At 44.0% G+C, this 22,998-nt stretch overlaps 1 protein-coding gene across 1 annotated transcript in view; it reads right to left on the bottom strand.

The window, feature by feature from the left end:
• The window catches only part of LOC124553299 (cortactin-binding protein 2-like), a 186,342-nt gene that overhangs the window by 17,003 nt on the left and 146,341 nt on the right, over positions 1–22,998 (bottom strand). Inside the window, exon 7 of the mRNA XM_047127179.1 lies at positions 7,438–7,650. Coding sequence (XP_046983135.1) covers positions 7,438–7,650 — 213 coding nt within the window. The remainder of the gene's footprint in view (positions 1–7,437; positions 7,651–22,998) is intronic.

Raw genomic sequence — 22,998 nt, 5'->3', positions numbered from 1 at the left:
ATCGCATAATTTTTACATTCTTCTACCTTTTCTTTTAATTTATTTACGGACGCACAGGTTTTGGCGCCAGTATTCATCTTTGTGCCTGCAAAGCATGCCTGTGTAGCGCTACATATATTTGACGGCAGAAGTTAGTTGTGGCGGCACCTACAAATATTTTTCACAACTTCCGCTTACTTTGCACTCGATTCTAAGCCGCAGGCGGTTTTTTGAATTACAAAAACCGGAAAAAAGTACGGGTTAGATCCCAGTAAATATGGTATCCAAGGAAATCGCGACGTTTTCCAAGACATTCAGTCTGAAAGAGCTGAAAAAAGGTTACTTTCCACACTTCTTCAATAATCAAATCAAAATTATGTAGGGCGACTTCCAGCAAACAAGTACTACGGTGTTGACATTGTGATATGTAAGGCTAGAAAAGCATTCTTAGAATGGCACGCTCAGGAAGTGGGTGAAAATTACGTTTGACTTCCAGAAGGGATTTTCCGAATATTTCCATCCTGACGACATATTGCGCCGCAGCTGCCTTGAATTTAGGAGATATTTCCTGGAAATCAGAAACATTGATCCTTTCCAGTACATAATAATGTCTGGTGTTTGTATGGCTATTTGCAGGTCATAATACATTGAACCTACTTGCTGCAGTCAAACATCAAAAGAAGGAAATGTTCAGCAAAGAGTAAATTGTGTGGTTAAATTCGTTTCCTAATGTACAAAATGCATTGAACGGTGGAGAAGTTACAAAATGTGGCGCAAATGTTGACAGCTAGAACGCAAACACAAAAACAGTTTACCAGTATCACAATTGCTTCTGGCACGGCTGTCCAGTGTGTTATTCGCCCAATACTATCGACAACGGTCAACAATGAAACCATGGATCTCTTAGACCTCACACAAAAGTCAAGGAACGCCGGTTGTAACTGTGTCGAAATATGGAGCTGTAAGTGGAATAATTCAAAAGAGAACGTAAATGTCATAGAACCCCTGAACCCTAGAGATGTCTTTTTCGGCGCAAGAACAAACGCTGCTAAATTCAAGGTTTCAGGCAAGAAGCTGCGATATATAGACATGGGCAGGCTATATCCGACAGCGATGTTTTACGACGATTATCTGTTGGTCATCCCGTACAGATACTGAGGCCACAAAAATATGACGACGAATGATTTCGTTTCGTTAAATGCAAAGTGCTTGTGCTTCACGGCTTGTACCACTCTGTGCTTCCTGTTGAGCAGGAAAGCTTTTGTTTGCTCTACATTTGAAAAGTGTAGAAGAAAAGCCTGATAGTAGTTGCAACCATAGTGACTATGAGCGAGCATTTGTACGAACTTTGACAACTTTAGAGCTCAACAAAGCCATACAGGAAATTTACGAGATGTGGCACTTTGAATGGGAAAGTAATTGACTGTTCACAAACTACGTAAAAACCTTCATGAAGGTCAAACTGGAAACTAGTCCTTGGGAAGGTAATTAGAAGTCTAAAGAAGAATACGGTCGAACTATCGAGGGCAAGCAAGACATCACGCACGACATTAACAATACTGAACCGAACGATGGCAAGCGGGCTGTGGCCAAAATATACAATTCCCTCTGGGGAAAATTCGGACAGAGACAGAACTTGTCACAAACAGAATTTATAGACAACATTGAGCAATGGTACGAGCTCTTACACAAAATAAAAGGGAGACAACTAACATCATACCGATCAACGAAGATATAACACAGGTCTGAAAAAAAATATTTTTTGGAAGTTGCTTGAAATTTGATAACTGACAGATGTACTTTTCAACGACAATTTAAAAAATGCAATCCAATTTTTTTCAATCAAGTCAGATTTTCTCACAAAAAAGGAGTATTTTTAGGTATAGCAACAATAAAATTTTATTTTATTTATAAATAAGTTCTGAACTATATTTCCCGCACACTTCCACTTCTCTTTAATCTCACAAGTCATTATAATAATGCTTTCGCTTTCTGTCAAAGCTCCTCTTATTGCTTCTCCAGCTGTGGGCTCATTGAGGATCATTTACTTTTTATCATCCAGTAGTAGTCCGCTATCATGTTGACGTTCAGTCTTCCTTGATATATTCTTTCCATTCCTTGGATGTCTTGATGGAATCTCTTCGCCCTACTCTTCACTTACATCACCAAGGTTTGCAGGGTAGTAGTCAAGATGCAAGTGGAGAAAATGAACTTTAAAGCTCACGTTACAGCCCGCTTCTTAAAGTAATGTCTGCGACTATTGTCTTTTAGTTTGGATCTCTCATGTTTCATAGGAAACCTGTAACACCTAATTTAAAAGATGTCCATGCTGTCTTTTCTTATGTTTCCATTTTGTCCACAAACTTGGGATCTGTCATTAGTTTCCTAATGTCTGGTCTGACAGAGATTCCTTCCTTTAGCTTTGCCTCGGATGAGCCAGGAAACTCTCCACAAAGCTATCTGAAGCATTCCCCTTCTTTTGGCAATGTCTTAAATTGTTTCATCAGTCCCAACTTAATGTTAAGTGGTGGAAGTAACACCTTTTTGGGATCCACAAGGCTTTTCCTATCAGCGTTCTTAACCCTTACTTGTAAGGTTTTTCTGAAGGGCCAACCTTTTTTGATGTAGTATTGCTTTCTATCTCTACTTTCCCATTCAAAGAGAAAGCAAGGGAACTTTGTATAGCCCTTTGCTGACCAAACGGCATTGAAATCACTTTTAAATCAGCACGTAATGTCCATTTGTCGTCTGAATAGCAGTGTTTGCTTGAAGCCAGTTCAAGGCCTGCGTAACATTGTTTTAAGTAAACCGAGTGTCCAACTGGTATAGAAGCGTACTTATTGCCGTTGTGTGGAAGTACTGCTTTAAGGCTTTTTTTTTTTGTTTTGAAGAATCAATAAAAAGTCTCAACTCATCAGGAGCATATTCTATTTTGAAACGTGCCATAAGTCCAGGGGGAACATCACTGCAAAACACCATGTCACCTTCTTGAGGGAAGAAAGATACAAACTCTTTTTCCCTCGATCGATACGAAGAAAAGGATCTACCTGGTGCCAATATATGTTTATCTTTCAATCTAGATCCTAAAACGTCTGCCGATTTTATAGAAAGGCCTAGGTCTAAATCGTTCAGCTCAGTTTGTGAGAACGGAATGGGATCGGTTGTGCCAGAATCATTGCAATCTCTGTCTTCTTGCATTGCAACAACAAAAATAGCAGTCTTCACTATGATTTTTGGGCTCCTCCAAACCATTGGTATTCCATAATGTACCAACTGCTTTTTACGTTGAAACCATTGCCTCAGTTCTTCAACACACACTGGACAAACTGTGTGGGGCCCAAGGCTTATCTTGATCACCTAACTTTATACCGAAATAGGCGAAATATACCTTTTCAACAAAATCGGAAATGTTTGTTTGTTGCTTTTTAACGGTATAGTTACCACAAATGTAGCACAAGCGATGTGCCGAATTTATATATCCTCTGGTAGCCACTGTCCATAGAACAACTTCACAGCACAAGGAAACAGTCACTAGTTTAAAGCACCACCACCAACAACAACAACATCACGTGAACATCACAGAGTGAAGAGGTACTGTGAACTGGAGGACAACAGCAGAAGCTCACTGCTCGGTGATGGCGGGGGAAGGGGCAGTGCAGCAGACAGGCACTGACATGAAAATACTGCTGGTTTCTCCTGATTACTCTTTTATTTTGCGTACATCTAGTATAAAAATGGCTAAGTAACAGTTTACGGAGATCCTAAAAACCAAAATTCAAACTCACTAGAGTGCTGAGATATCGAAAAAAGCTCAAACTAGAGAAGCTGTTTCTGAAACAACTGTACCTGATGGAATTTTTTCACTAATTTTCCTGAAATCATACCTGTGTAATCCAAGTTATATATCAGTACAATGTCTAAGACCGTACAAGTACCAACCTATTTGTGTCCACCTTCACCACTTCCAACACTAGAATGAGGCCGTACGATATGCTCGATAGATTAGGTGATAAAATTGTGTCCTACGACACAGACACTCTTGTTTATATCGACGATGGTACGAATACTGTAGAAACAGGTTGCACGCTTTGTGAATCGACTGACGAGTTTGGTAAAGATGATTACGGTATTGAATGGACAGGAACAGGACCAAAAAGTTGTGCATACAAAACGTACAGAGGTAAACAGACTACCAAAATTACAAGGCTTCACTCTTAACTACCGTAGTGCTAAAGGTTTTGAATATGGAAACAATGGCCGAGCTGGTACATGGTTCACAAGACAAAGTCATAATAACCAACGATATGATAACAACACACAAGAAAACAAAGAACTTTGTAAGTACAGCTGTAGGTAAGGAATTTAACTGTAACTACGATACGCTTATGGCTTTAGAAGAGAATACACAATAACCGATACACTTCCCTGGGTGTTATTTAATAATGAAATAAAATCTACATGTATAAATAGAATACAGCTATGCTTTCCGCGAGATTACAGAATGCATTGATGATACTGATTGTTGGTACAGATTGTTGCTGGATGATAAAATAGAGATAACTGAAGAGACACCTATCAACCAGTAAATAATTGAGGTGACTTGTAAGCACATCAGAACAGTCTGATTTTCAAGGGTGGACACCCTCTAAAATTTTCACGTGTCGTTGCAGAAAGTCGTTGCAAAAATGCGCTCGCAAGAAAGTGGTAGCTAAACAGCGACCACGAAAAAGTGCCAGCCGAGCGACGACTGAGCGCTGCCTGGAAATCTCAAGAAGTGGCCACAAAAAAGTGGACGCAAAATGTCGTTGCAGAAAGGTGGCTGCCGTCTTTCCGTCTAAAAGATGCGGGTTTGTGCCATACCGCTGCCCTTAAAGTTGCCAAGGTTTCCCAAAAAAGTGGCTGCCAAAGAGGGGCTGCCATCTCCTGCTCTGCGCAAAAAGACTTTTTCAAAGGGACGACCACTTTTACGCAAAATGTTTTAAAATGTGCAGTGGGAAGATGCGGAAAATTCTCATGCAGAAACTAAGTAAATATTTTTACGAGTAAAACATGTGGAAATGATGAAAATAGTCTTGTCGATACAGTTTTCGTTAAGACCAACAGCGAATTTTTAAAAAGAAAATTGGAAATATTTAACAGAAAATTTACGTGGAAATTTTATAAGACAAAAATATTTTTACAAAAAAATATGTGGAAACGTTTTTTCAGAAAAAACCACGTCGAAATATTTCTCCAGAAAAAAAACCACGTCGAAATATTTCTCCAGAAAAAAAACCACGTCGAAATATTACTCCAGAAAAAAAAACCACGTCGAAATATTTCTCCAGAAAAAAAACCACGTCGAAATATTTCTCCAGAAAAAAAAACCACGTCGAAATATTTCTCCAGAAAAAAAAACCACGTCGAAATATTTCTCCAGAAAAAAAAACCACATCGAAATATTTCTACAGAAAAAAAACCACATCGAAATATTTCTACAGAAAAAAAAACCACGTCGAAATATTTCTCCAGGAAAAAAAAACCATGTCGAAATATTTCTTCAGAAAAAAAACCACGTCGAAATATTTCTCCAGAAAAAAAAACCACGTCGAAATATTTCTCCAGAAAAAAACCACGTCGAAATATTTCTCCAGAAAAAAAACTACGTCGAAATATTTTCAAGTCAAAAACACGTCGAAATATTTTGTCAGAAAAAAAAAAACGTCGAAATATTTTCAAGTCAAAAACACGCCGAAATATTTTCAAGTCAAAAACACGCCGAAATATTTTCAAGTCAAAAACACGCCGAAATATTTTCAAGTCAAAAACACGCCGAAATATTTTCAAGTCAAAAACACGCCGAAATATTTTCAAGACAAAAACACGCCGAAATATTTTCAAGACAAAAACACGCCGAAATATTTTCAAGTCAAAAACATGTGGTGTCCCATACCAACGCCTATACTAATGGCATAGTTTGAAAGAGTGCTACGAAACGGAAAGAAATCAGGTAACGAAATTTCAAATAAAGCGTTAACTCGACAATGCACAGTGAACTGCAGGTTTGTAGATGAGACAAACTTTTCCCATCATTCAGTAAGGAATTTGTTTTTAACATCAACCATCCGCGATCTGAAGATAAAGTGGTTAAAAGAGGGGATAAGAGGGAATTGTAAGTTCCAGGAGAGGTATATCAAGATTAACTACTATCAGTGCAGATTAAAACTGCGTGCCGGACCGAGACTAACTTGGGAACTTTTCCTTTCACTGAGAACTGCTCTACCATGAGCTACCCAAACACGACTCGCACCTCATCCTCACAGCTTTAATTCCGCCAGTACCTCGACCTCGTCTCCTACCTTCCAAATTCTGCACACTCCTCTGCAGAGTGAAAATCTCACTCTGGTAGTATCAATGCCCTAACGCAGCAGTACACAATTATGTCGAGTGAGTCTGGTCGGTAAATTGGTTGCAAATCTATTTATTGTGCTGCGAGAAGTTGGAGGAGCTCTGCCCCCCTACGATTCTTTCTCGTGTGCGCCATCTTGCAAGGGCACTAGGTAATAGTTACCTCAAAGCAAACGAGAGCAGGAAAATAGGCATAAGAGAACTACAGCTGTAGTATGAGCACTGCTTCTGACCAATGGCTGGTTAAAGCAAGTTTCTTTGGTCGTTCCTGGTCTGCGTATAAAAATCATACTCCCTCAGAGCAAACTATCCCTCCTGAAAGGAGTGCGACATTGTGATTTATATCATTGGAAAATTCAGCCTCTAGATGTTTTGTTTGTTCTGTGCCTATAAAACGTATTATCGCATTATCTGAACGTGCACCTCGAAGGAAGACTAGTTCCACGGTAAGGTCCACGACAGTGTTCACCTTCGATCTTGATGGTGCAAACCTATGTGACCACTGGGACGCGCTGTTTTTCATTTGGTGCTCGTTGTTCAAGTTAATTATCTGTCCTGAACATTTCTCTAATGTCGACGATGTGTATTTTGTTAAGTGTAATACGTGTGTCTCATAGGAGGTTTATATCTGTACGTCTTGGACACTCACTTTCTGTAGCCCTCCTCATGAAGATCATCAAATATTAGCAGCTAATATTTATCCCCATCACAACTGTTAATACTATCCAATGAGCCTCACTGAAGACTGAATTTGTGATCTCGTACTCAAGAGGTTCCGTGTGAGAACTTCGACACAGCTGTATACTCATTCACGTGACGTGTAGGTTTCGTTGAATAGCAATGCACTGACACCGTGGCTCCGAACCCACTTCCTTCGGAACTAATTTCTAAGATACGTAAACACCATCAACAGCAGCAGTTACATTAAACACACCTATTAAATGAAGAAATAATTTTTCCTGACAACTGTAAGCTCAGCTTTAGCGGAAATTTCAAAAATGCTTAAATTAGATGTTTTTAGTGTAACATTTGGTTGACGCGGCACCGAGTGTACAAGTCGGCAGCACTCACCGCAGGCGAGAGACGGCCGCGTCGTCTGGAGGCGGCGGAGTGTGGCCGGCAGCCGCGGCAGGAGAGCGTCCGGGGTCGCCGAGTGGCCGAGTGGCGGTGCTGGGACTGCTGGAGCCACAGCCCGCGCTGCAAACAGGGGGCGGCTGTTCAGAGTGGGGCGCAAACCACAGCCCGAACGTAGGGGACAGCGACTGTGCTGCACTGACAGCACGACTGCCGGGCAGAGTTTTGGAAGCAGTTGAAGTCAGCTAGCTGTGACTCGCTTCTGAGGTTATTTGGAACATAATGTATGGAAGTGGAATATCACTAACAGGGGGGTGAGGGTGGGGGGGACATAGGGGAAACAATCCGTCAAGTTCAGTTTTCAACTTACGAGGGTCGTTCATTAAGTAATGCCCCACTTTCTTTTTCCTCATAATGTAAGAGTCAGAATTTGGTGACACATCGACACGTCTTGCCCGTGTCCACTGTAAGACTGACACTCTCCTCCTCTTCAAAGTGTGTTCCCCGTAGAAAATCTTTAAGCGGCCCAAAGAGATGGAAGTCCGAGGGTGCCAGGTCCGGACTGTAGCGTGGATGGGGCAATGCATTCCTGGGCTCTCGGACTTGTGTGTGGGCGTGCATTATTGTAATAGAGCAAGATTTCTGCTGGATTCTTGTCCGATTGAACACGTCGGTAACGGTTCTCGTGTGAGTCTTCTGATATGGCCCTGAATTGATGGTTGACCCTCTTCCCATCACACCCACAGAAATGACGCCATCACAATCCCAGAAGACTGTCACCGTGACTTTTCTGGCAGAGGGGTTCGTCTCTAATTTCTTCTTTTCTCACGAATGAGGGCGATTCCACTCCATGGACTGCCTTTTTGTTTCTGCCACAAAGTGGTGCTCCCAGCTTTCGTCCCCCGTAACAATCCGTGTGAGAGAAAGCCGTCTCCGCCGGTCTCAAAACGCTCTAATAGTTAAGATGAAATGGCCCTTCTTTGAATCGTGTAGCCCGCTGTGAGCGTTAATCGAATCCATCAGGAGCACCACTATCTGAATAGCCGAGGGTCCTGATCATTGCAGACGACCTTCCAATTCTGACCGACAACTTTAGAGCCAATTGTCAAGTTTTGATGCACCGGTCAGCACGAATAATGGCATCCACACGATTCAGCATGTCTGGAGCAGCGGCTGTGGCAGGACGTCCCAAGTGTGGCTGATCGTGGAGCTTGTTTCTGCCATTTCCTGAGTGTGCAACTTTCTTCACCCGTTGCCCAACTGTGCTATCAACTGCAGAACTGCAGCATTGCCACGCACTGAACACAAACGTTTATGGATGTTCACAACGGTTTCTTTTCCTGCGCACAAAAACTCAATAACAGCATACTGCTTGTAATGGAACTCATGTGTAGACGCCATTTTGACGCTGTACTACTGCTCTGCCATCTGCGAGAACGGTTTGAAACATCAAATGGGAGGGACCAACAGGGACATTTGTCTATGTATGTTAATAGCATTTTAAAAAATTTAAGGCATTACTTATTGAACGAACCTCGTGCAATGAAAAACACATGAAGCCTGTCACAGATACAGCTATACAAAACTTACAGAAGAGTTGTTTCAAAATTTGCTTCTGACTAAAGCAGACAGAACCATATACGCATGTGACGTCTCTTGATAGCAGAGGTGATGTACTTCTTCCTCAAACATCAATTTTCATGTTAAATTAAGCTGGACAAAACAGACAGAAGATTCCAGTACAGGCTACCACTAGAATAAAAAATGGATTACACAGGATAGGTAATATTGTTTCACGAACAATGTTTATAAATTGTTGTGTTACCAGTAGTGTAACACATTCAAGAAGAAGAAGAAGAAGAAGAAGAAGAAGAAGAAGAAAAAAAAAAAAAAAAAAAGAGAAAGAAAGACTTAATATGAAGCATTTGAATCTGAGAGACAGAGAGTAACAAATAATACTTAGATCTAAGCGTCACACCAATACTGACGGTGTGGAACATGCTAGAGACCAAATTAGACAGATAGGAAATGTAATCTGCCACACCCTAGTGCAAGGAAACTCGTGCGATTCACTGGAGTGGCCCCCGATAATGCCGGAGAGAATTGCAGCCGTGGCAGAAGGGTAGACATTTGACACCTGCCCCTCCAGTATCCAGTACAGTGACGTAACTAGAGCACACCATACCTGTGTGTTTTGTAGAAAGGAAACCATGGCCCGTAATCTGGGTGATGGCTGAACAGAGACGAGAATGTGATTGTAAGGCCCAGCATTGTGTGACCACGGTACTGTGCTGACTGAATTACTGTCTCCGCTCACAGCATCTTCTGTACTGGATATCTGACTGGATGGTTATTGGTTGATTAGGGTTGAAGGGACCAAACAGCAAGGTCATCAGTCACTTGTTTCAAATGTGGTCCATTCAGACAGTTTGACATCTCATAAAAGTCAGAACAACAGAAGGGAAAAGGCTAAAAAATGTAAAACAGCAGTCATGTCGTCAAAACAAAATGAGCAAAGTCAGCAAGAGAGCGACCCCCTGGCTATGCTAGAGGCAGGAAATATCGCACCTCTGAAGCAGTAGGGGCAAGACCACCTGCTATTTAAAAGCGTTCAACCGCTAGAATGTAGAAGTGCACATGGCAAAAGGAGACTAACAAATTCTAAAAAGTGAAAAAAAAACCAGAGTAAAAGGGGGAAGAAAAAAGGATCTTGGCCAATGAGGGGAGCGGGAATCTCCAGACACAGCTTACAGTGGGAGATACCCCAGCCCTCACCGCCATGCCCCAACACCAAAGTGAGGTTAAAAACCTTAAAATTTAGAATAAAAACCACTTTCCTGGAGGAAACTGAGTACCAGTTCGACTATCCAGAAATCCTCAGCCAACATTAAAGGTAAAGTGCGGGGAAATCTGTACTTAGTACGCAGAGCCAAAAGAAGGGGGCATTCCACCAAAATGTGGGTTACTCAGTGGAAGGCTACATGACCACGAAGTGAGGGTGGCTCATTACGCAAAAGAAAACCGTGTGTCAGTCTGGTATGGCCGATGCGGAGACAACACAGTGTGTGTGTGTGTGGGGGGGGGGGGGGGGGGGGAGATCCCAGCTTCAAACAGGAGGCTATCAACTGGGCTAGTAGGGAAGGCACCAATGGCCAAAAGGATACTGCAATGGTGGACCGGATCCTGCAGGCACAGTGTGGAAGGAGCAGCCGAACCATAAACTTGACAACATAGTCCAAGCGAGACAGCACTAGAACACGATAAAGGCAGAGAAGGATGGAGCTTTCCACTCCCCAAGAGTTGTGGGCAAGGAAGCGAAGAACTGAGTTTACGGAAACATCCTACCTTCAGAAGTCTGATATGAGGCAGCCTAGTGAGCTTGTTGTCGAAAAGACTACCCGGGAAACGAAACTGTGGGACCACAGGTAATCGTTGTGCATCGAGATAGAGCTCCGGATGGGGTGGATCGTAGTACGGTGACAGAAGTGGACCACCCACGATTTTAAAGGAGAGAATTGAAACCTGTGTGAGAGGGTCCATGCAGAGGCATGCTGTATAGCTCCCTGGAGCTGCCGCTCTGCAGAGGCCATCGAAGAGGAACTAACCCAAATGCAGAAATCATACACATACAGAGCAGGGGCGACCTAAGGACCGACAGAGGCCACAAGTCTATCGATAGCAATGAGGAAAAGAAGTATACTCATTACAGAACCCTGTGGGATGCCAGTCTCCTGGGTCTGTGGAGAACCAAGAACAGTACCAACCCAAACACTAAACTACCAATACAACAGGAACAACAGTGGACCCCACTGATGAATTGTAAGGAAGATGTGATGGCGTCAAGCCGTGTCATAAGCCTTGCGAAGTTCAAAAAATACTGCAAACAAATGGCTAGCAGTGCGAACAATCGCGTCAGACACGTCACGTAGGACGTCGTCAATACAACCCGACAGAGGGAGAAAAAACAACCTGTGCAGTGTATCGATGCCAATCAGAGCGTTGGAAAGACCAACGAGGTAGCCTTCCCATCGGGGAGTGGGAAGGAAGTGAAAGAATCAATGGGAAATGGTCACAATCACAAAGGTCGTCGTGTGATGACAAGTAGTCGTGGTCTGCAAGAAACTGCTCTATGAGAAGACCTCGTCTGGATGGAAATGCACTGCCCCAAAAGGAGGAAGGGAGGAACAAGTTGCAGAAGAAGGGCTGTTATGTCAGCAGGTGTAGGTGACCTGTCAGGAGGGAAATAAAGATTGCAAACCGTGACCTGTGAGTCCAGGTGGAACCTAACAGCAACCGCTTCCAATGCAGTTTGAAGAGGAATCCACGTGCTAGCAACATCTGTACGGACCAATGTACAAACTCCACCAGTGGCCCACACGGGGCCGACCCGATTTCAACAGAAAACACGTAACCCACAGGGAATCAGTGAGTGATCATCAGTAAAATGATATTCCTGTAGAACCAAACAAGCTGCAGAGTAAGACGAAATAAGGCATTTCAACTCCGGTAGGTAATGGCAATACCCATTACAAATCCATTGGATAACCATAGAACAATGATTCAAATGGGGGTTGAACATGCTAAAGCCAGTCACCAACCGTCACCGACAAGGAGGGGGCGACATCCATGATCAACAAGTCAGAATTGGGTTGCGAAGCTAAAGATGGGACCTCTGGTGACACCTGAGGCTTCTTGTCCTGGGACTTCTTTTCTTCTTCTTTTCTGTTTGAGATCGAGGAGGGCTGTGTGGCATAAAGGAGCCAGCTGCAGCAAGATCGGGAACAGAAAGAGATCGGGCAAACTGGGGACCGACAGACCATGGTTCTCGCGGTCGTCGCGTGGCAGCAGAATTTTGGCCTGGAAGGTGCCAGAAAGGGATATCCCGGGAGGGGCGCCCTTGACCTGCAGACGGCGAAGAAGTGGGTCACTTCTCCGGCTGGGGAGGAGGAGCAGTGCCCGGAGGAGAGGGTGTGGCAGCCGCAGGGGAGTGGGGTAGGACAGGGGTTCGGGACTGGGGTAAGGAAGGGGGGACGAAGTGGTGAAGATGAAATTAAAGCGAACTAGTCATCGACACGGGGTGAAGACATGCATACTTCTTACGAGCCTCAGTGTAGGTTAAGAGACCAAGGGACTTATACTCCTGTATCTTCTTTTCCTTCTTATATACTGCGCAATCTGGTGAACGTGGAGAATGATTGCCGTGACAATTAACACGCACAGGAGAGGGAACGCACGATTGTCTTAGGACCCTTCTGAACACGCCGAACAAAGTGAACACCCTGCCTTCTGATATTGTCCCGAAGTTCCTCATCAGTTTGAAGGATGAGGTCCCTGTGAAAAATCACACCTTGTACCATATTTAGAGACTGGTGGGAGCTAATGGACACAGGAATTGTGCCAAGATGGTTACAGGCACGAAGGGCCGCAGACTGGGCAGCTGAAGCAGTTTTGTTCGGCAACGAACCCGACCGCATCTTGCTCAGGGAGTCCACTTCGCCAAACTTGTCTTCAATGTTCCACAAAAAATAAAGGTTTGGCATTGCTGAAAGTATCCCTATCAGTCCTGGTGCAAACCAGATAGCGGGGAAAAGATTTCACCCCTAGCCGACGGGCCTGACCCTCCTCCCAGGGTGTAGCCAAGGAAGGGAACGCCCAAGGGACAGGAGAAGCAGCACTAAAATAATCAGTTCCATGCGGAGAGACGGCCGCAGAAGAACGGCCTGAGTTCTGGACCCATATGTATTTCATTTGGATACTGTCCGCCCTGATACCACCCACTCCAATCAGGGGCTCTCCTCACATGCACCACCCAGCCACAGCAAGGGCTGTCTGGCACGGTGGCCATTCCCTGGAGTTCTGATTCTCCAGGACGACAAGCTACCACTGCTAGGCTTACCTGAGGTGGTCACAGCTCAGGTATCAGATGTGTGATCCCTGTGTGTTCAGGGAGCTCAAACAAAAGGGTACTAGCGACGCCACCACACGGGCTGGCTACCGTGCAGGCTATGCACCCTAGCATCAGAGGACGACATGAAAGAACAGGTGGAATGAACTAGGAGGGCACACATAGGAGACACTAGGTAAGGTGTTCTTACCCAAATGGCTCACACTACAGAATGGAGGTCAATCCCCAGGGGGTACCAGGGAATGCCAAAAGGATGAGGTGATTATGCAACAAAGCCAAATTACAAAACCAACATAACCAGGAGGATAGCGGGGCCAACAAACAAGGACACCAAGAGAGGGAGAGGAGAGGGCAAAGGGGAAGGAGCAAGGAGAGGAAAGGAGGGAAAGGGCAAGGAAATGCAGCCCTGGAAAGAAGATCGCTGCACTAGCTTGGCACCCCGTGCTCACCATGCACGTACTCACGAAAGAAATGTGAGCCCCCTGGGAGGTATCTGACTGGAAATCATACCCTGCTCTTTGGACTTCATGGTCTAGCTGTATCGTCTTTAATTAGCAATCAAAAATGTCCTCTGTGCTGGGTTCAAAGCCTGTCACTGCTTACATTTTGAATAAAAATCGTCAGCGTTGGCAGCCGAAGACTTCCAGCATAAGACGTCACCATTACTCAGTCAACAGCTTTGTCAAAAGTGGGTGGAGGAGCAGACAGGTTCAGGGAACTCTCTTACCATTGAGTTTGAAAGCTTCCACTTGAGGCAGATGAATCAGCAATGATCAAAGGCATGAGGATGCAGAAGACAGTGGAAACCACTGCATTAGACACACAAAGTGCATCAACAGGAGATGTGGCCGGTAACTGACAAAATATCATGATGATCTTGGCAAGAGATTCCTGACTAGTGCATATTTGGATACCTGGGGGAGACTGCCACAAGTGACGTGACCGTGAGAAAAAGATTGAATAACCAACAAAAGGATGACATTATACGAGTCAAGACGTTGAACGTACGGAGTTTGAATGCAGTAGGAAAGCCAGATAATAAAAAAAGGGAAATGCTAAGGCTCAATCTGGAACGGTGGTGGTCACTAAAGTGAAATGTAAGGAAGGCAAGGACTTCTGGCCAGAAGAGAATAGGGTTATACCCACAGCAGCAGAAAATGGCAGAACAGGAGTAGGATTCATTATGAGTAGGAAGGTGGGGCAGACAGTGAGCTACTGTGAACAGTTCGGTGACAGGGTACTTCTCAACAGACAGGAAACCAACAACAGCACACACAATGAGAATTCAGGTATACATGCCGACATCACAAGTTGACAATGAACATGTAGAAAAACTATATGATGATACTCAACACTTAATATACTATGTAAAGGGAGATGAAAATCTAATAGTCAGGGGGGGGGGGCAAAAATGCAGTTGTAGGGGAAAGAGTAAAAGAAAGGGTTACAGGAGAAGACAGACTTTGTACTAGGAATGAGAGTGAAGAATGACTAGTTGAGATGTACAATAAACTTCAGCTAGCAATAGCGAATACTCTCTTTGAGTCTCACAAGAGGATGAGGTACACTTGGAAAAGGATGCAAGATATGTGAAGATTTCAGTTACATACCATCAACATCATCAGGCAGAGATTCAGAAATCAGATACTGGACTGTAAGGTGTACACAGAAGCAGATACGGATGCAGATCACAATTTAGTAGTGATGAGTAGGCTGAAGTTTAAGAGACTTAGTCAGGAAGAATCGGTGTGCAAAGAAGTGGGATATAGTAGTATAAGTGATGAAGAGTCTCTGTGGTTATAGATACTACCATAATGAACAGTTCAGGAGGTAGCATAGTTGAAGAGGAATGGAGATCTCTTCAAATAATCACAGAGGCTGGAAAGGCAGAAAGCAGCTAATTGCAAAGAAACCGTGGGCAACAGAAGAAATACTTCAGTTGATGAATGAAGGAAGTACATAAATGCTCAGGGAAATTCAGAAATACAGATGTACAAGTCACTTAAAAATGAGAAATAGGAAGCGCACAGAAGCTAAGGCAATATGACCACAAAGAAGAGAAGAAATCTGAAAGGAAATGGTTGTTGGGAACACTCAACATATAGAAAAGTCGAACAAACTTTGGTGAAATTAAAAGCACAGAAGGTAACATTAAGACTGCAACTGTTAAATGCACAGAAGAGAGCAGTTAGTAGGAAATGCCTGTATGATGGGGAAGACTTGGCTAATGTCGTAATAGAAGGAGAAACAGGAGTCGATATGGAGAAGATATGTGGTCTAGTATTAGAATCAGAATCAGAGCTTCCGAAAATTTAATATCAAATAAGGCAAAAGGGAGATACAACATTCCGTAAGATTTTCTAAAATGATTGGGAGACGTGATAACAAAGTAACTATTCACATTAGTGTGTAGAATGTGAGTCTGGCAATATACCAACTGACTTTCAGAAAAAGATTATCCACACCATTCTAAAGATTGCAACAGTTGACAAGTACGATAATTATCACATCATCAGCTTAATAGCTTATGCATCCAAGTTGCTGACAAGAATAATATACAGAAGAATGGAAAAGAAAATTGAACTCGTGTTAAGCATCCAATTGATTTGACTTTGGGGAAGGTAAAAGCACTAGAAGCAGTTGTGATGTCACTGTTGATAATGGAAGCACAACTGAAGAAAAATCAAAGCACGTTCATAGGATCTGTCAACCTGGAAAATGTGTTCAACAGCGTTAACTTGTGAAGATGTATTAAACTCTCAGGAAATTAAGGGTAAGTTGTAAGAACACACATAACATTCAAAATGTACAAGAGCCAAGAGGGAACAATGAGACTGGAAGACCAAGAACAGAGTGCTCGGATTAAAAAGTGTGGAAGACAGGGACGTAGTCGTTTTCCCCTACTGTTCAATCTATACACCAAAGACGCAATGACGGTGATAAATGGAAGGTTCAAGAGTGGAATTAAAATTCAAGATGAAACGATATCAATGATAAGATCCACTGATGACATAGCTGTCCTCAGTGAAAGTTAGGAAGAATTACAGGGCAAGCTGAATGGAATGAACAGGCTAATGTATACGGAATATGAATTGAGATTAAATCAAAGGAGAAGAACTTAATGAGAAGTAGCAAAAATGAGAACAGTGATGAATTTAACTTCACGATTGATGACCACAAAGTAAATGTAGTTAAGAAGTCCTGCTACCTACGCAGCAAAACAACCGCCGACAGAGGGAGCAAGGAGTACATCAAGAAACAGAGTACCACAGGTAAAATGGCATTTCTGGTCGAGAGAAGTCTACTAGTATCAAACACGGGCGTTAATGTGAGGAAGAAATTGGTGGAATTGTTCGTTTGGAGCACAACATTTTAAAGTAGTGAGACATTAACTATGGGAAAACTGGGAAAGAGAAGAATGGAAGCATTTGAGTTGTGGTGCTACAAAGAACGTTGAAAATTAGATGGACTGGTAAGGTAATAAATGAGACGATCTCTCCACAGAATTGGCAAGGAAAGGAATATATGGAAAATATTGATAAGAGCAAGGGCTAGGATGATAGGACATCTATTAAAACTTCCGTTGTGCTAGAGAGCTAAACAGAGCTAACACTGTAGAGGAAGAGACAGATTGAAAAACAGCCAGAAAATAACTGAGCACGTAGGTTGCAAGTGCTAGAGTCAGAAGACTGATGGGGGGAGAAGGGGGGGGGGGACGTGTACAGCATCTTGCTACAAATGTAGAGAAATGTAAGTTAACGCGGATGACTAGCAAAAACATCTTATCAATATTGACATTGTGGGAAATATATCAGACTCCAACAGATGGTTTAGGAAATGAAATCTGCTGTACCCTAGTAGAGGAAAACATGGTGGGATTCACTGAGTGGCCTCTGGTAAAGCCATAGACGATTTCAAGCAAGACAGAAGGACATTCATTTGGCACACGCTCCTACAGCATGCACTGAAGTGAGCTAAAAATACTCACCGTTCCTGCCTGTTTGTAAGGGGGAATGTGCAGCACATATTCCAGGCGTTGGCTGAACAGAGGAGAGAAGGAAATGTGGCTGGAAGGCCCAGCATTGTGTGCGACCATGTTGTCTTGATGACTGCATTATTATTCAGTTGTTTGGTTCAAGTGGCTCTAAGCACTATGGGACGTAACATCTGAGGTCATCAGTCCTGTAGACTTAAAACTACTTGAACCCAACTAACCGAAGGACATCACACACATCCACGCCCGAGGCAGGATTCGAACCTGCGACCGCAGCAGCAGCGCGGTTTGTTGTTGGTCACGGTGTATCTGGGAAGCCCCTGTGCTTAGACCATTTGTTTACTGCACACACAACAATATGCTACTCTCTGGAGCCTGGCATATTTCATGTGGTGTGCCTTTTAAGTTATACCACCACTGTACTGTTTGGGGGTAGCAAAATAAGTTTTGTACTGAAGTTGCTGGCCTATTGCACACATATACTGAGGAAATGGAAGCCAATTACTGCCGTACTGTCCTATACTGTGTCCTGATAAGGCAATGCGCTGTGTTCTGCTGGTAATTTTGTGAAATACTGATGAGCGAACACAGGGACGTATTATCAATCAGAACCAACCAGTAATTATCATATGAGTATTTTTTCATACTGAGAAGAATAATTTTGAACCGGGGTATTGTGCAATGTGTTGGAATTGTCTTTAAATGTAAATGTGGTTCACGAACCGTGCTTTGATTTAAATGATTTTATATGCAAAAAACCAAATCTGTTCTGAAAGACAGTTAATAAATGATCCCAATCTTAAATATTCCGCAAGTGGTAGATTATATATACGTACACATTATTAATTTTTTTAAATAATTTGATTATTTGTTGCCAGTTTTTGTTATTGAAGAGCTGTTGGCACAAGTAGCTGCCATTTTAAAACATTTGTCAATCTCAGTTATTCCTGATAGGGAGGAAAAAAAAAAATCAAGACAAATTTCCAGATGAAACAATTCTTTAAAAAAAGGTTCCAGTACCTAACATGGATTGTTTTACTAACAGACGAAGACCTCGCAGGGCGAAAGGTTATTTGTAACAGTCTTTTTATTGTGCCTATTTACAACTCGGCATGCGTAGAAAGCTTCCTTTTCATAATACTGTTACATTCCATCCAGGAGTTTCATTGTTTGATGGACTGTTTTAGTTTATTTTAAAAAATCTTTGGGCACATAATTTATTACAAAATTGTATTTCCTAAATTTTATGAATGTTAAGTCCATCTAAGAACTTAGTCAACATTTACAAAACCACTGAGGCAAGATGCAATAGTAATTCTATTCCTATAAATGATCCTCATTTCTCTCTATAAGGATATTGCCACAAATGCAGACTACTGCAAGCAGCTGCGATTCGAGGCTCAGGTAGTACTACAGGGTGCATCAAAAAGCACGGAGCTGCTTATAGCGGATACAGTTGGCCAAAGTAGGATGGTGACGGAAAATGCGAAGAGCACGTCGCCGCTCACGTATTGCGTCACGGCATGCCTCGTTCCACCAAGGAACTGGGGGGCGCCGGGGCAATTCGGAGGTGCGTGGTATTGAACGTTCCGCAGCTGTAAGAATAACGTCGGTAATATGTGTGACCTCATCGTCGACGCTGGGAAAGCAACGGTCATCGAATGTCGCTAGAGACGAAAAAAGTGTCCAGTCGGCTTGGGCAAACTTCCAGCGTCGCGGACGCATATACGACAGTTGAGGCTGCAGTCTAAGGACACATGGAAAGTGGTCACTCGAGTGTGTATCATCAATGGCGACCCATTCAAAGCGCCGAGCTAGCGGAATAGTACCGACCGCAAGGTCCAAATGAGATAAATTTGTCGTGGAGGCAGACAAAAATGTGGGGACCCCAGTGTTGAGGCAAACTAGATCCGCTTGGTGGAAGACGTCTAGCAATAGGGAGCCACGTGGACAAGGATGTGGAGATCCCCAAAGTGGGTGGTGGGCATTGAAGTCCCCAACCAGCAAATATGGGGGTGGAACCTGACCAAGAAGATGAAGGAGATCAGCTCGTGCCATTGGTGTGGACGATTGAATGTATACAGTACAAAGAGGGAACGTGTATCCAGAGAGGGAAAGGCAGACGGCGACAGCTTGGAAGGAACTGTTTAAGGGGATTGGGTGATAATGGAGAGTATCATGGAGAAGAATCATGAGTCCTCCATGGGCGGGAGTGCCTTCAACAGAGGGGAGGTCATATCGGACGGACTGAAAATGAGGGAGAACAAAGCGATCATGGGGACGCAGCTTTGTTTCCTGAAGACAGAGGATGACCGGCGAGTAGGATCGTAAGAGGATCGACAATTCATCCCGATTGGCTCGAATGCTGCGGATATTCCAGTGGATAATGGACATAGGGAGAACAGAAATTGACGGAATGTGACCAAGAGTGCTGTCAACTCAACGACTGCTCAGAGCTTGCGACCGACAGCATGGAGTGGCATTCAGCCGAAGGCAGAAGATCCTGATCCATAGGTTGGTCAGGAGCAGCTCCTGCCACCAGCGATCGGCCAGTTGACCGGCCACCAGCAGTGCACCTCAGCGACACAGAAGACGGCCGAGGGCGATTTCCGCCAGGTGGTGCTGTAGATGGGACACGCCTTGGCGGAGAAGGAGAGGAACTGGGTTTCTTTGTAGCCTTCTTGGAAGTATGATGTTTAGATGAAGGAGGAACCGATGGTTGTGATGTTGCGGTACGTAAAAACTCTTCACGAGTATGCTCTTTTTTCGAAGACTTGGTGTCTGACTTTTGGGCTCGAGATTTGGCAGAACCCGACGAAAGGTGAACCATAGAGAGGGCAGGGGAAAATGGTGAGGTTGAACGGGCGATCTTTGCGCTGGCCGATCTGACAACCGTGGCACTGAAGGTGAGGTCGCAAGTCTGCGTGGCCGCCTCCTTTGTTGGCCGAGGAGAAGCCAGGACAGTGCTGTATTTTCCTGTCTGAGGCACGGTGGGCTGTCGACTGGCGAATAATTTTCGAGCAGCAAAGGTCGACACCTTTTCCTTCACTCTGATTTCCTGGATGAGCTTTTCGTCCTTAAAAACGGGGCAATCTCGAGAGGAAGCAGCGTGGTCACCCATACAGTTGATGGAGCGAGGGGATGGAGGTGGACAAGCACCCTCATGGGCATCCTTGCCACACGTAGCACATTTGGCCGGATTGGAACAGGACTGGCTGGTGTGATTGAACCGCTGACATCGATAGCAACGCGTAGGGTTTGGGACGTAAGGGCGAACGGAAATTATCTCATAGCCTGCTTTGATTTTTGATGGGAGTTGAACTTTGTCAAATGTCAAGAAGACAGTGCGGGTTGGAATGATGTTCGAGTCAACCCTTTTCATAACCCGATGAACAGCCGTGACGCCTTGGTCAGACAGATAGTGCTGAATTTCTTCGTCAGACAATCCATCGAGGGAGCGTGTATAAACGACTCCACGCGAGGAATTTAAGGTACGGTGCGGTTCCACCCGGACAGGGAAGGTGTGGAGCAGAGAAGTACGCAGCAATTTTTGTGCCTGCAGGGCACTGTTAGTTTCTAACAACAGGGTGCCATTCCGTAATCAGGAACAAGACTTTACAGGACCTGTAATTGCGTCGACACCTTTCTGAATAATGAAAGGGTTGACCGTGGAGAAGTCGTGACCTTCGTCAGACCGAGAAACAACAAGGAACTGTGGCAACGATGGAAGAACTGTCTGTGGCTGAGACTCAGTGAACTTACGTTTGTGAGCAGACATAGTGGAAGGTGAGGAAACCATTGCAGAAGAATCCCCCATGATTACCGGCGTCTCCGATGGCGCGCTCCTCCCTTGTGGGGGCCCTCACTGAGGGCACTCCCGCCTTAGGTGATTGTTCACACCTCAGGTCACACCTCCCGACAAACGGACGGAGGGACCAATCGGCACTTTCGGAAGGTATCAGCTCGGGTAATCACCCCTCCCTGGGCCTGGCCGTTACCAGAGGGTAGGTACGTGTCCTGCCTGTCTACCCGGGGCGGGGAATTACGCGTTACCCCGTCACCGGCTACGCATGGAAGTGCGTGGGTCGGCCTTCAGACACGCACAGGGAGGAAAAAAGAGAAAGGGAAAGGAAATAAGAGGGGTCTCAAACGCCGCAGCGGAGAAAAGGGCAAAGAGAAGAGGAAAGGAAAAGAAAAAGACAGAGGAAGGACGAAGACTTGCAAGTGTTTCTACACAAGGAAGTTGGAACAGTTTCGAGCGTCCGTCTCTGGACGTAGGCACAAACCATACTCCCAGATGGGGAGAAAGGGAAGCAAAGAGCCAGAGGTGAGGGGAGGAGGGGCGAAGATGCGGGATGGGGAAGGATGCGGAAAGGGAAGGTATGCAGCCCGGAAAGGAAGGTAGGCCACATTAGCTCGGGATCCCGTGCTCGCTATGCACGTATCCACAAAAGAGTTGTGGACCCCCTGGGGGGGTTTCCGAGAACAGTGTTACAGGAAGCACATATCTCAATATGCTGAAGAACTTCCTTTTCCCGCAGTCGGAGACTGATTCGAATGACTTCATTTACCAACAGGATGGGCCATCTCCACACTGGCATCTGGAAGTGTGGGAATTTTTAAGTCAAAGGATTAGTGAACGACGGATCGGCTGCATTGGACCAAACCATTTGGCCTTACATTACTGGACTCCAACGTAACCAATCCTGATGGCACGCGATTATTTCTTATGAGGATTTATATAAGACTTTCTTTATGTGCCTCCATAACCAACAACAGTGAGTGAAATGAGACATTGCATAACAGCAGCTGTGGAAGCAGTTACTCGACATGGTCGCTGCATGTGTGGGAGCAATTTGAATACTGCACTGACATGCCGTGCATCTCAAGGGGAGAGTATTGAACACCTAGAAAAGATATAAACAAAAAACTTTTTGAGGTCGTCAAAAAACAAAATTCTATGTGTATGTTTATTATTTTCCAGAAATACAGTAGTGCCAAATAGGATGATTCTTTTTGATATACCCTGTACACTGTACGACAAGTGCAGGTACTATTCGGAACTGTCATTGCAGCTAGAGATTCCGATACATAGCAACTTGATGATGTCTTTGTCAAAGTTGGAAAGTGCTGAGTGTTTCACTCCCAATTACTGTGCTTCAGCAAAAATACAATGTGCTCCTGGCTTTGACCACACTGTTACCCTGAATTGTATGTTAGGCTATGCAAAGTATACAAGTCAGTTTTACTTTACTTTATTTAAATATTAGTAAGATCTTACAGCTAGTAGTAAAATAAACATACTAGAGAGGAAAATATAACTGATTGAGCTTCTTTTTTTCCGTGTCTGGGTTTATACGAAGTCAGAAACTATGGATTTTGATGTCACTGAAAATAATCCTAGAAGTTATACAGGAGTAAAATAAATGTGTGTGTAAATATTGCTACATTTCACATTCTGAAGTCGAGCAGCCAATATCTGCACGCATGTGACACTCGCACCTACTAGTAGCAGCAGTACACACTTTAGCACGAGCTAGTGTGTATCATCGTAACCAGTGTCAGGTTTTGTCAGTACTACAAAACCTCGTCTTAAAATTAGATATAAATGGTTATGAAGAGGAAAGAAAAAAACTTTTTGGAAACGTAAGTTTGTTCC

This window comes from Schistocerca americana, chromosome 11, assembly GCF_021461395.2.
Source record: "Schistocerca americana isolate TAMUIC-IGC-003095 chromosome 11, iqSchAmer2.1, whole genome shotgun sequence".
In the NCBI taxonomy this organism is placed as follows: domain Eukaryota; kingdom Metazoa; phylum Arthropoda; class Insecta; order Orthoptera; family Acrididae; genus Schistocerca; species Schistocerca americana.
Note: the sequence above shows the minus strand (reverse complement) of the source record. Positions and strands in the feature narration are given on the sequence as shown.